Here is a 13,860-nt window from a genome sequence, read left to right as displayed (position 1 = left end):
CTCTACACTGCAGTCTGGCTTCTGCGATTTGCCTGCTAATGACAGAGAGCTGCGCGCCCTATATCTGTACCTCAGCAGTGAAGTTCGCCTCAGGGGAGAGCTTGGCAAGGCTGTAGACAAGGGAGGTCTTCCTTTAACACAGCACTCTTCCCCTAACTGCTGCAGTGGATCAGACAAGGTGATGGCTCCCTGCTGAAAGTGATTCATTGGTGTGCTCGGCAGCATTTAATGAGAAGGCAACTCAACCCTCTTATCACACCAGGGGCTGAAATAACGAATGAGCAGCAGAAGAAAGATGGCAGCAGGTCAAGCCTGATCTGGGTATAGTTTTGTGGGTTGTTTATATTGGTGGTTAAATGTGTTATTTGCAGGTTCATGTGGATTGTTTGTCCATAAGTATGTACCATGTCACTGTGCCAATCAATAAAAGTACATTTACCAGTCCTTAAACTTTTTTATATTTCTACTGTTCTAATTTCAGAGACAAACATTCTTCAGCTAACAATTGCAATTCAGTCATTAAGGCCAATGACTGAAAATTAATAAAATGTATTTAATAAATGCAAAAGTGCCAAATATTGTAAACATTTCCAGCTTTTAAAATGAAAAATGTTTCCATTTTTCCTTTTCATAATTTCAAACATTTTGAATTATATATAATAATTCTGCAGGTTTTGGGGGATTTGGTGAAAGGATCGTGGCTTATAAAGGAGTCACATTGGGCTATGGTTAATATTAATAAGGATTTTAACCATATTCATTATTTTAACAGAACAATCAAGAAATCAGTTGGGTAGTTGATTCCGCAATCAAAATAAATAGTAAGCGGACTCCTAGGTGTCACAATATAACTATGAGCTGTCATATTGACTTTAAAGTTTGAAGATAGTCACCTCCAGACATTAAAGAAAACAGCTTAACTTAAGACTCACTGGACACCCCATGCATCCTATTCTGATGCCACGGGACACCTTTAGAGCATAACAATATGAGGCCACTGGAATGGGAAGAGTTTGATTATTCATCATCATCAGAGTTTCAGACTTTTTTCTTTTAATGTTTGGAGACTCATTTACATATGCAAGGATAAAACCTGAGCAAGGTCTAAGACATGTCTTCACTGATGTAAAGTAATGATTCTTGTTTTTTTCAGTATATATAATTATGTTTGTAAGGAGCTGAGGTGGCTTTCTGGTATACAAGATTAAATCAAACACAACCCAGCTGCTGTGCATTAAAGGGAAACTCCACTAATCTTTCACATATTTACAAATGTTTGGGAGCACTGATACATACGTTAGAGATCGTATAGGCACCAGTGTTTAACAAAGGGGAACATTATGTTTTAAATTGACCATTACTTTGCTGCACAAACACTGGATTCCCATAGAGTCCACACTGTGCCAGCGACATTTCTCACCTTCATTAGAGTAATCAAGATTTCTAAAATGTATTAAATGACATTTTTTTCCAAATCATTTTAAGAGAAACTTTTTATACTCAGTGAATGGATTTACTTTTGGGATGTAGAAAATGTGTAATTAAACAAGATACTTTTATGGACAGAAAGTTGCGTCACCAGAAAATACTACAATTAACATTGTCTGCAAACCAACTTTCCCTTTCATTCAGGCTAAACAGCACTGCTAGCACTGCTGTTTAACCTAAATGAAAGCTAAAACAGCCTGATTTAAATCAACACCTCATGTACCTTTTCATTAAAAATAGACACACATCAAGATAATTGCTGTAATATTCACCAAACTCCCTTTGTTAACTGCAGGTTATCTTCAAATTGCTTCTAAACTCGAGAGATCTAGTCATTTGGCAGCTGCGTAAGACTTTCTTTTGGCCCCTCTTTAATTAAGTGCAGTGCAGTTAAGTGTCAGCTCAGGTTTGGCAGCCTGTCGGCTGTTTGCTAAATAAAACATGATGCATCTATTTGCGTCCTCTTCAAAAAAACAGGGCTTTACAAGTGATGGCTGCTGCTGTTTACCTGGCTTGTTGTTATGTCAGATACATATGTTACATCATTTGATGCCTGAGCTTTGATTAATGACCTTGTGTTTTTCTTCTACAGCAGATACATTTGTGGACACATTTATATATGTTCATTTATAAATCACCCAACACTCTTACAGTTCATTGTCGTATGAATTGCTGATTATGTTGACCTTTGAATGACTGACAGTGTGAAAAGATCTCAATCACACTAGAAAGGTAGAAAATGCCTAAACCCAGCCAGTATCCTTTACTTACAAATTTATACTGTGTGCATGTTTCCTAAAAGTCAATTTGACTGCATTTTCTTTTTCTTTTTCTTTTTTTTTTGATGGTGTAGATAAAGTCAGGGAGGTTAGGTTGTTGTTTGGACATGTTCAGAGGATAGATTGTACGGTTGGAGCTGCCAGGGAGGAGGTCTAGAGGAAGACCAAAGAGGAGATTTATGGATGTAGTGAAAGTGACCATGAAGTTAGGTGGTGTGAGAGAAGAGGATACAGAGGACAGGGTTAGATGGAGGCACATGATTCGCTGTGGAGACCCCTGAGAGGGAACAGCTAAAAGGAAAAGAAGAAAGTAATAAGTAAGTAAAAAGTCATAAGTAATAATGTACAGATGTTTCTTTTTGTCTGTGTTTGCCTAGTTTAAATAACAAAAAACAAGTTTCCGTATTTGGTGAAATTACCGTACATTCTGGTCATTTCTGTCACTTTTTTTGCACGCTGCATCTAGACATTACGGTAGGAGAGTCCTCAAGTAAAGGGGAAGGTAATTGACAGGTGAGAGAAGTGACGAGAGCAAACCGAAGGTAGACTGGTTTACTTCATGAGCCATCCAACAGAGGTATAGATGTGACAGATGCGAGAGGAATTTTAAGGTAAGTTAATTTGTCGATGTGGTTATTAATCTGAGAAGTTTTATGTAGACTATTTTCACGTGATGGGAATCGGATCCTCGCATCGTTTATTTATTAGGTTGAATGCTGAAGTCCCAGTAACTCATTCGTTGTAAGACAAAAATAAAGCAGAGATCTTGCTTTAATATGGAATAAGTCATAGTGACGTATAACAAATCACAAACCGTTAAAACGTGTTTAGTTATTTTTTTTAAATACATTTAAAATTATTCCGTACCCTTGTGATGATAACTGATTATCATATTAATTGAAATGCTGTATTAATTTATGTCTGATTAACAATCTACATCTCCATCCCTCAAAGTTATTTTGTCACCATTAGTTTTATATCCTATAGTGTAATTTTAGCTCCTAAGAAGGAATACTGTAGGTTTGTTTGAACTGTTTTGTTCTGGTATTCTATTCAAACTCCAAAAACTTTATTTGAAATGGTAGTGAAAATAACAGAGCATCCAAATATACCAAATATGGCTAAATGTGGAGAAAATGCCTTGAAATGAAAAAGTCAATATTTTATAATAATCAAACAACAAATAACCAATATGTCCCCTACTACAACCCATAAGGACATCTATGGAGCTGTGCTGTCCCAACATGAGTGAGAGTGGAGGCTCTTTGTGCCAGGTGAAGCAGCTCCCCTGCCACAGCATTCCGCTTTGTCGCATGCAGGCCAGCGGACACCACATGTACAACCTCACCAGCATCACCCACCAGCCGTGGGTGAACCACCCAGCCCTGTCCGTCTCCACCAGCCCATCTGAGGCCGTTCGACACAGGGTTACTGGAGCCACAGCAGGTGGTTGTAGCAACCTGGAGTGTGTGGCCTCCAGATTAGGAGAAGGGGCAGCCTGGGGGGTCTCCTCCAGGAAGGTGGTGGTGACAGGAGGAGGGGGATACTTTGGCTTCAGGTTGGGGAAAGAACTGGCCAGTCAGGGAATGTCAGTGATCCTTTTGGACTTGAATAAGCCTCCCTGTGAAATCCCTGATGGAGCGATCTTCTACAAGGTATGGAACAGTGGACAGGTACCTGGAAACATTGTGTCCTTGTAGATTTCATCTGTGTTTTTTTAATTTTAAAATTAAAAGTTGTTCAAAACTATTATTACTGATAATATTTATGGAGTTTTTAAAACTTTCCTGTATTTTACCCCAAAATTTTGACCCCAAACAAGACTGAAACAGTAATTATGAAATTATACATCTGTGGTTTCTTTCTGTCAACATTCACAAGTAATGTGTAAAGGTTTTTGCACAGCCACATTGTGACGTTTGGTAAACATCTAAAGTAAATGTGTGATATGACATTATTATTTAAATAATTCACAGACCTGTAGAGTCAGAATTGAAAGAAATCTACTACATGTTAATAAAAAGCAGCAGTGGTAGAAGTACACATTTCTATATCCATATAAAAGTATTTGCCTGAAATATACTCAACTACAAGCAAAAAATCGTCTAAGAAAATAAAGGTATTTTAAATACTACTGAATTTGGTGCTGTTGATAACATAAATTCCAAATTACTTTGCCAAAGGTGACATTATAATATAGTCATTAATTTAAAATAAGGGCCAAAGTTACCTAGTGACTTGGTCTGGAACAAAAACAGCAGCTGGTAACAATAAAATAAATTTTAACTAATATAAATACTTATAGGTGGTTAAATAATAATACATGATCATATATTAGGTTCTTAGATTATTTCTTAAGAATCTTTATCTGCAAAAGGTAACAAGCAATTATAGCTGTAAACAAATGTAGTGGATTAAATATACACTATTGTTTTGTAGTTTTTTGTGCAGTAAAATGTAAAGTAGGCTAAAATAAAAATACAAAAAATACAAATATACTTGAGTGAATGTACTTAGTTATCTGCCACCTCTGATAAAAAGTTTGTTTACCTACTTAGTTACTGGTTTGAATATTATATCACATAGATGAATCTGTTTGTGTTAATACTTAAACTGATCCATGCAGAAAATCCACTCATGTGATTCAGTGTATGTGGTGATGTGCTGGCTGTAAACAGACACGTGAGCGATCGGCTGCAGAGCACCAGCTGCTCTCTGGGCCAGAGAGTGAGTGATTCAAGTTTCACCTGCAGACCTTGTGGCACGCACTGCACTTTCTTTGACTATATCTGTTGTTTCACAGGACACTTAGACTCACCACACACACTGTGAACTCTGCAAACTGCTTTTTTAAAAGTTAACCTTTACAAAAGCACTGCACTCTGTTATGGATGGGACAAATGTTCTCACACAGTTATTTGTTTTTTTCACAGAGTGACATTCGGGACTATTCTTCCCTCTATAAAGTGTGTGAAGGGGTCGACTGTATATTTCACACAGCATCTTATGGCATGTCTGGACCAGAACAGGTGACTTCATGTTTCATTTTTTTCTCAACTAGCACTTTGTTTAGAGGCAGTATAAAGAATTCTGATTGCACAGTGACATAACTTTGGTGAACTGCTCATTGTTCTGCATGGTATTCTCTGAAAATGAAAAGAAAGAAACACTGGGTTCAAAATCTGTAAATGAGCCCCATATCATAATTCAGTGGGAAAAAAAAAACAAAAGTCAATATTCACCATACTGATCATAAAACTAAATTTGAGAAGTAAAGAGATGACAGTCATGCTAGTGTGTAGGGGTTTTATTGTTACACACAAAACTCCATGATTGATTGTTAAGTTTTCATTATATAAACAGAGTCATGTTGGATTATTATTTAAAAGGGATCAACGGCAGAAGAGCTGGAGATAGGTTACATTTAATTCCATGTATTCCTAACAAATTCCGCCTACATTACCCAGGGTGCTCGCTGAATGTTTCAGCTTTGTTCCTAGACAAGTATCAATAGATTCGATGATATAGAAATGAGCCTGACTGATGCTCCCAGTGCTCCACTGGTTAAGTTAAGTTTTTAAAGCATACACACACCTCACTGTGCTGGTTTTTGACCAGATTTGCATCATCACTACCCAGCTGTAAGCTCGTTATTGCATAAAAAGATGAATTTATTAGTGTGTCTACAATATAAGAGGCTGTAGTTAAAACCAGAAATGTCCAGATGTCCAGAAGTGAAATTTTTTTAATGTCTGTATTTTCAGCTGAGAAAAGAGCAGGTGGAGTCAGTCAACGTTGGAGGGACTAATAATGTCATAAATGGTAAGAAAATGTTCATTCTCAACACCATGAATATCACATATACAGCTCCAGTGAGAATTTCACATCAACTCCTTATGAACATAACTTTCAAAAAATATATATACATTGAACAATTATACAGTGGTGCTCAAAGTTCAAGGGAAGAGCAGCACAGTGGCAGAGGGATTAGTGCTGGAAAGAATCATTGGAATCTCGCCCAACCTACAGGGACCTTACTGTGGGGCGTTTGCGTGTTCTCCTAGTGCCCATCTATGTTTCCTGCAGGGACCCACAGTCCAAAACATGCATGTTAGGTTAAATGCTGATTCTAAATTGCCTGTAGGGTGAATGTTAGTGTGAATAGTTGCCTGTTCCCTGTTGCCTAAAGACAGCTGGGATAGGCTCCATCATCCCTCTGACCCTTTACACGATATGTGGTTAAGATGGATGGATACTTATTGGGAGGTGTATCCACTTTCCAAAGTCTGGGGGAAGCTAGGAACCCAATCTCTTGTCATCAACTGGTTGCAGCTGGAACATAAATGTGTCAAATAGAGTCAAAGTTTTACATCACTATGGACTAAAAGCTGACGCCCAAGACAGAAGCTCCTGTACAAAAACAGCCACCTTCAAGCTTGAATAAAGGGAACTTTTATATTTATTCTACTCAGCACAGTGGTGGAAGCATCAGGCTCTCAAGCTGTTTTGCTGCCAGTGGACCCGGAGCATTGCACAGAGTGGATTACATAATAAAGGAGAAGCCTCACTCGGACTACAACAGGACAATGACACCAAACACATATATAAGCTGGTTGTAGAAGGGATAAAGCAGGTTTTTGAAATGGCCTTCCCGAAATCCTGACCTCAGCTCTATTGAAAAAATGTGGACTGTGCTAAAAAGTCTAGTTTGTGTCCACAGCATTTTAATGGAATAAATTCTGCCAAGAACAGTGGTCAAATATCCAACCAGAGTTCTGCCAGAAGGTTGTTGGCAGCTACCAAAAGCACTTTGTGCAGAGAACATGGTATCCAAAGAGTTCAACTTTTATCTGGAAAGATACTCATTTGCTTCAGACTGCTGAAGTCTCATCTGTGCCACAGACCTGCTTTGTTGTGCAACCTGCTGTTTAATTTGTTGTTCTAATGTCAGGGAAGGGTTATTTTTTAAGGTGTACGTCCCCATTATTGTACCAAGACGGGGCAGTATTTGGTGTTGCAGCTTCACTGTTCTGTGTGATCTGCTCTCTTCCAGTGTGTAAAGAGAGGAGCATCCCCCGGCTCGTGTACACCAGTACCATCAACGTGGTGTTCACTGGGAAACCAATTGAGGATGGTGATGAGGCTTCAGTGTCGTCTGTGCCCCCCGAAATGGTGAGGAGTACGGTCAACTGCAGCACCATCTTATTTTAGCAGCAAAAGTTGGAATGAAAGCCTCATTAAATTCCACACATTTTCAGCTACAAAAAGCAACATGTAGGGCATCTACTGTATGTTTGTGTTTCAGCACATCGACCATTACTCCAGGACTAAAGCGATTGCAGAGCAGATGGTCTTCTCAGCTAACGGGAGCTCCCTAAAAGGTGGGACACGATCAGTGCCTGCAGTCAAAAAAGAATACAGCCCTAGAGTTTTGGTTTCTGTCCAAAAATATGCTTGCGTGAAGCGGCGGTTGCCATGGGAGCTCAGTGTGTCATCCAATATGACAGTGACACGAGTTTAAATTTAGAGCTCAGCACAACAGTGGAAGTTTGTGGCGAAGCAGTCAGGTGACTCCAACACACGCACATACATACTGGCAGCCTGATGCAATATAATGAGGTTCATGCTTCAGTACGTGCTTTAGATAAACAGGCCTCTCATTTCTTTTCTCGCGGTAACCCCACACTTTATCAGTGACCATCATCTTATACATTTAATTAAGCTTAGAGAACAAAGCTGTCTCTCCCTATACTGCAGGTTAAAGGTCGTGTATCTGCTACAGGAGGAGCTGCTTTAAGGTTTGCTCCACTGTCTGAAAGGCTTGGTGCCATGAAGTAGTTTACAGAGTACAAGGACTCTACTGGACTTGATTTTATTCTGCTTAAAACTTCTATTCTGCTACTTTTCAATCAGGTTCATTGTACTTTGCACTTTATATTTATGTGACAACTATAGCTAATAGTTACTCCCAGATTAAAGACTTAGATTATAACACATATGACAGACTTATGTTAGATGTGAAAGTGTTTTACCTTTAAAATGTTTTTACATAGTTTGATTAAATAAAAGGCCCAGTGAAATACATTTAGTGCTTTACTACTACAACATTAATGTTCTGATATTGTCAGCAACAGGATATTTAGCTGATGAAACACCTGTGCCTACCACTAAGATGGACTTTGTTTCACTTGAAATTGTATGTATTGGTTCTTGTGCCTGAGTAAACGATGAAACATGTACCTAACTTTTAGCTGGGTGCACCTGATAAACTAGTGTGTAGTAAGTGAAGTTATTGTGTCTCGCGAAGGTGGAGGCCTTCTGCGGACCTGCGTCCTGCGTCCTGGTGGCATCTATGGACCAGAGGAGAGGAGGCACCTTCACAGAGTGATGGTGAGAGACTATATATGTTGTCTGATGATGAATTCCTTTGTGTTGGCAGTGGAAAACAAAATTTACATCTTGCCGTGTCTGGTGCCTCTCTGGCAGCCTGAACAGTTTACATTATTGATGGAGCTCATCAGGCATCTAGTTACATCCTGCTTTTCTTCCAGTCTTTGCTCTAAGGCACCAACTGAAGGGCTGTTTGAGGCTGGCTTTTAATATTCTGTAGGTTTCCTTCAACCCTACCTGTTCCACGTGCATCTGTGTGGAGCTTTCTGTGATCTGACTCATCTCATGTTGTCAATTTATCCAATTGAAAAACTGCAGGGATTCTAAAACACATGAAAGATGAGAGAAGCATATAAGCATATAAAAATATATTATTCTTACAGAACAGATCTCAGTCGTAAAAAAAAACTTGTTTCCCTGTAAATACACACAGATGTACCAAGAATGTTAAGAAATAAAACTATGATAGTAAAAAAAAAATCTATTTCATTTTCTGTTCCTTTTAAGTCTACAGTATGTCCGTAAATCACTGAAAACCTTAATTCCCAGTTGTATAATTGTTTTCTAAAAAGGAATTTTAAGCTCGACTGTGTGAGAATCCATCCTTCATCAGCACTTTCAACTCACCCATTCTCTACATGTCGTGATATACAAAGAATGTTGTGTTACAGTAAAATCACTGAATTAACAGATCAATAATTAGACTCCACACTTGCTTCCCCCTTGTTTGGCTATTTAAACTAACTATCATAAAACCTGTTGAATAAGAAACAACAACACACATTAAAAAGTCAGTAAAAAGTACTTTTGAAAAAAAATCAAACAATTAGTTGATTAGTTTTCGTCGCCCATCTCTCTGTGTGCAGGTCAACGTGGAGCGTCGGTTGTTCAGTTTCAGGTTCGGGGACCCCCAAGCCCGGATGAACTGGGTGCATGTTGATAACTTGGTGCTGGCTCACACGCTGGCAGCAGAGGCTCTCACACTGGAAAGGAACTGTATCGCTGTGAGTCACACGTCCACCTCAGGACAAACACCCACAGATTTACATCATCTGACCATTAACTATAAAACATAGAATTAATTAGAGCTAATGTATTTTTTTTTAAACCTTTAAATTCATGAATAATAAATACCTGAACAACTGAATATTGAAGGCCCACGCGTTGAATATGATTTGTCCTGCTGTATTAGATCAGTTGCCATCTACTCTAGATCAAGTCCTATGTTTTTGACGTCTGGTGTTTTGCAGAGTGGGCAGCCCTATTTCATTAACGATGGAGTTTCAGTCAATCTGTTTGAATGGTTGACACCTTTGGTGAGTTACAGGATAAAACTGTTGAAAATCTGTGTTTTACTTAGTCTCAGAAAACTCTATTGAAACACTAACAATTCATTGATCTAAGTGCCTTGGTTTTGTGTGATGTGTACTTCTCTGGCAAAGATCAACGGCTTCCAGCTTGTCCCTTCAGGGGTCACCACAGTGGAGCATGTTCCGCTCGTTGATTTAGCATGTGTTTTTACACCCGATGCCCTTCCTGCCCCAATCCTCCCATTTTCATCTGGGCTCAGGACCGGCACCAAGCCACCCTTGGTGGCTGGGCGCTGTGGGGTTGGATTCAAACCTTTGGCCTTCTGCATCCCAACCCAATGCTCTACCACTGAGCCACTAGGCCCCCGCCTGGTGTACTTCTCTGTGCTGTCGAAAAACTATGACTAGTGTTGCAAACTATTGCAATGGCTGCACCGTTCCCTAAATAACATGAAATATAGTTTATTATGAGTCAATCGTTCATCCACCATCCTGCTGCTGGAAATCCTCATTAGTGCACCACATGTGTATTAATCTACAGATAGAAATAGTATGCAACAAATGCACTTATGCCCCACTGTACATAGATATTTTAGGAAACAACTCATTGTTTTTGAAAAACTAAACCAGTTGTTTTATGTAGGAATGAATACGTTTGAACTGCCACAGAAACTGAAAAACGTCAATAGCGTCAATATGATAAAACTCAAGGAGCATTGTATTTTAAGTACTTTTAGCCAAATCTTGTGGAATTTATCTGTTATTGTCTTTCATCACTTTTTCTACTGCAGTTTGAAAATCTGGGCTACAGCCGACCGTTGATAAATCTGCCTGTTTCACTGGTCTATTCAGCAGGTACTTCATTTCATCCTTCAAGTTTTCAGCCATTCCTTATTCCATAACTGTTAAAAATATGTTTTTACTAATACTGTGTGTGTTTCTTATTTGTTTGCAGCTGTCCTCGTGGAATATTTGCACACAGCTCTGAGACCGGTGATAAAAGTCCCTCTCCTTTTTACCAGAAGTGAAGTAATTATGCTTCTTCCTGTTTGTCTTTTTAAAGCTAGCCTGTGCTTTTCAGTTTTAAATAGGTTCTGGAGATTCAGTCATTTTTCTTGTTCATTATTCTGTTTTTTTATGCCACTGAAGTCAAACTAACTTAGTGAATAAGATGTATAATGCATCATAAAGCCGCAACACTAAAGCTTTGAAAGTTACACACTGTGGACCAGTGAATGGACATATGAATGCATGTGAACCTGGCTATTTGAGTAAGTATCTTCTGTATAATAGATTAAATTACCTGCTCTCTAATGAGCAGATTCTTGTTTAAGTTTTTTGCACACAAGTTAAAACAGACTTCATTAGGGCAGGGTTGCCTTGTTCTCCCCTCCCTCAGCTGATCATATCTAGAGTGAGTAAGTTGTGGAAAAACAAACTGAGCCTGGAATTAGTTAAAAACATTAGTAGATAAAAAAAATACTAAAGTTCACATGTGACTGGTGTGTAATTTAAAAAACATAAAAAAATAATGATGTCCACTGTGTCAGGCTAAGGGAAGCCTCCACTGTGCATCTTAAGGAGCCCATAAGATCCTCATGAATGTGTGATGAGACAGACACCAAACCTGAGCACCGTGGGCATGCACCTGGAGCTCATTCTGTCAGACATCTGCTGGCTGGGGGATTGATGATTGTCCTGTGAATAAAACATAAAGTGTTGAGAGTTAGAACAGGAAGTTCAAGATATAGTTTACAGGAAATGACCTCAGTATAGAGGCTGTTGCCATGGTGAGCGGAGTCAAGCAACCTCTCAGCTGGGCTCAGATGATCCTGACAACTCTCAGGTTAAACCAATGAGGGATGGGCACAGGGGGGTTTACCTCTCTTATTATGTTGCAACTTTGCAAACACATATGGGAAGGTGTGATGTCAAATGTCAAATTTTTTGATAATTTTGTTTTGATAATTCCATCCATGTTGTCATCATCTGTATAACTGTAAATAAGTCCAGCATAATTACATTAGCAGAACAATATTTATGTATGAGTCACACTGAAGAGCTATGAAGATCTTTTCTAAAATGTGTGTACTTGAAGCTGTTTTGTGTCATAAGAGTATAAAAACTGACTCGTGGGTGAATGAAAAGCTTTAAAAAAACTCTCAAAAAACTGTCTGAGGTTTTCTATTACTGTGTGCACTTTGAATGCAGACACCTTATCCTCAGTCAGAAAGAAGATGCAGTAACTAGAGGCATCCATCAGTCACAGGCTATCAGATTGTAAAGCCAAGTTGGTCAAATTGGGGTTAATTTGAACCATTAGTCTGACAGAGTGATCTTGGATTTTTGGCCTTGAGTTCTCTTCTGCAGTTGAGGGAACTTGAGATGATTTCTGTATCTATGTATGTAACGTTATAAATGCCTCATCTTCCACTGCAGGTAAGAAACATTGCAGTAAACCACACTTTTAAGATTGACAAGGCCCGGCGAGAGCTGGGTTACTGTCCGAAGACGTACAGCCTGGTGGATTCCGTGGAGTTGTATCTGAAGTCCCAACAGCCTCGCTCCAACTCACCTCTTCTTAACTTCTCCTGGACCTGCAACCTTTCCCAACACCTTGTCCTGCTGCTGCTGCTGAGTCTGGTACTACTGATGTTAGGCTGCATACTCTGTCAAAATTAAATAATTCATATACGTCTACTGGAGGGCAAAGTTTCAGACATTGTAATTTAATCACTTTACCTGTCAAGAAAGTCTAGGTTTTGCTTTTTTTTATAAGAGTCTTTGTTGTCTTCATTGAGCACATATACATATTGCACATACATGTTACAATGAAATTTTTTTTCTGCATTCAACCCATCCACCTGGGGGGAGCAGTGGGCAGCCACAGTGGGACTGCCTGGGGAGCTAGCGCTGAGTTTCTCGCTCAGTGACACACCTGGTGGGATTTTAGGTAGGCTGGGATTTGGTCCCACAGACTTCTGCTGCTCTACCCTGTTGTTCTACCCATTGAGGTACCAGGCCACTAAGATATGGCAAAAATAAAATTTTCCTGCAAGGAAATAAAATAAAAAGTAAAAAGTAGTTATTAACAAAACTCATGGAAATTATAAAATGTACCCTAACAATTACTTTAGAATATCAGGCTATGCAATATCCTTTAATGTGTGACTGTCTAACATGAAAGCATGACACTACTAGGCTATTTAAAAGTATTAAAGCCAAGCTGGACTTCTACAGTTTGAAAATTCTATGATTTTAAAATGTATCTACCTTTATATTACAAATGTTTAAATTTTGATTGACTGTATTTATAGCATGCTTCCAGTTTTTATGGTGAAGAATTGTTGTGATTCACACACATTTAGAGTTCAATTAGTCGTTATTAGCAGTTTTTTTACACTTTTAAAAATAAAATCATTAACAATAAATGTCACTGACCACTGTATATCTCTATTCAAATTAAAGAAAGGCATCATTTATAGTTGAAAGTGCTTTTTATCATGGTATGCTACACAAGTTTGTGCAGGCTGCCACAAGAGGGCGCGCAAGTACTGCCACCCACATTTCCCACATTTGCCCGCTAAATGTACCGATCCATTGCAACCGACTGGGCCACGCAAACTAATAAACGTTTGATGTTTTCGTTTAAAAATGTATACACAATCTATACACTCTGCGAGTCCATGCTCAAATGTGTATGAATATTATATTAACAAAATAAAATGTTTCTGGCAGCGGTGGGATTCGAACCCACGCCATCGAAATGACTGGAGCCTAAATCCAGCGCCTTAGACCACTCGGCCACGCTACCACTGACACCCTTATCCACCATTCGGATTTGAAAATTTTACAGTCAACCAACACCAATTGAGAGGAGGTGCGGTCTTTAT

General features: G+C 38.9%; 1 protein-coding gene and 1 non-coding gene across 2 annotated transcripts; one reads left to right on the top strand and one right to left on the bottom strand.

The window, feature by feature from the left end:
* The first annotated feature begins 2,409 nt into the window (after nt 1-2,409).
* Nucleotides 2,410-13,520, top strand: sdr42e2 (short chain dehydrogenase/reductase family 42E, member 2). Its single transcript, XM_067477406.1, has 13 exons — nt 2,410-2,584; nt 2,734-2,878; nt 3,484-3,922; nt 5,201-5,296; nt 6,032-6,089; nt 7,321-7,439; nt 7,573-7,648; nt 8,575-8,657; nt 9,524-9,661; nt 9,908-9,973; nt 10,759-10,822; nt 10,923-10,996; nt 12,407-13,520. The coding sequence occupies exons 3-13, from the start codon at nt 3,491-3,493 to the stop codon at nt 12,647-12,649; spliced, it is 1,449 nt and encodes a 482-aa protein (XP_067333507.1). The 5' UTR covers nt 2,410-2,584; nt 2,734-2,878; nt 3,484-3,490; the 3' UTR covers nt 12,650-13,520.
* Nucleotides 13,521-13,699: 179 nt separating this feature from the next.
* Nucleotides 13,700-13,781, bottom strand: trnal-uag (transfer RNA leucine (anticodon UAG)). The gene has a single exon. It is a non-coding gene; the product is annotated as a tRNA-Leu (tRNA).
* Nucleotides 13,782-13,860: the final 79 nt, after the last annotated feature.

The sequence above is a fragment of the Channa argus genome, chromosome 15 (assembly GCF_033026475.1).
Source record: "Channa argus isolate prfri chromosome 15, Channa argus male v1.0, whole genome shotgun sequence".
Classification (NCBI taxonomy): domain Eukaryota; kingdom Metazoa; phylum Chordata; class Actinopteri; order Anabantiformes; family Channidae; genus Channa; species Channa argus.
Note: the sequence above shows the minus strand (reverse complement) of the source record. Positions and strands in the feature narration are given on the sequence as shown.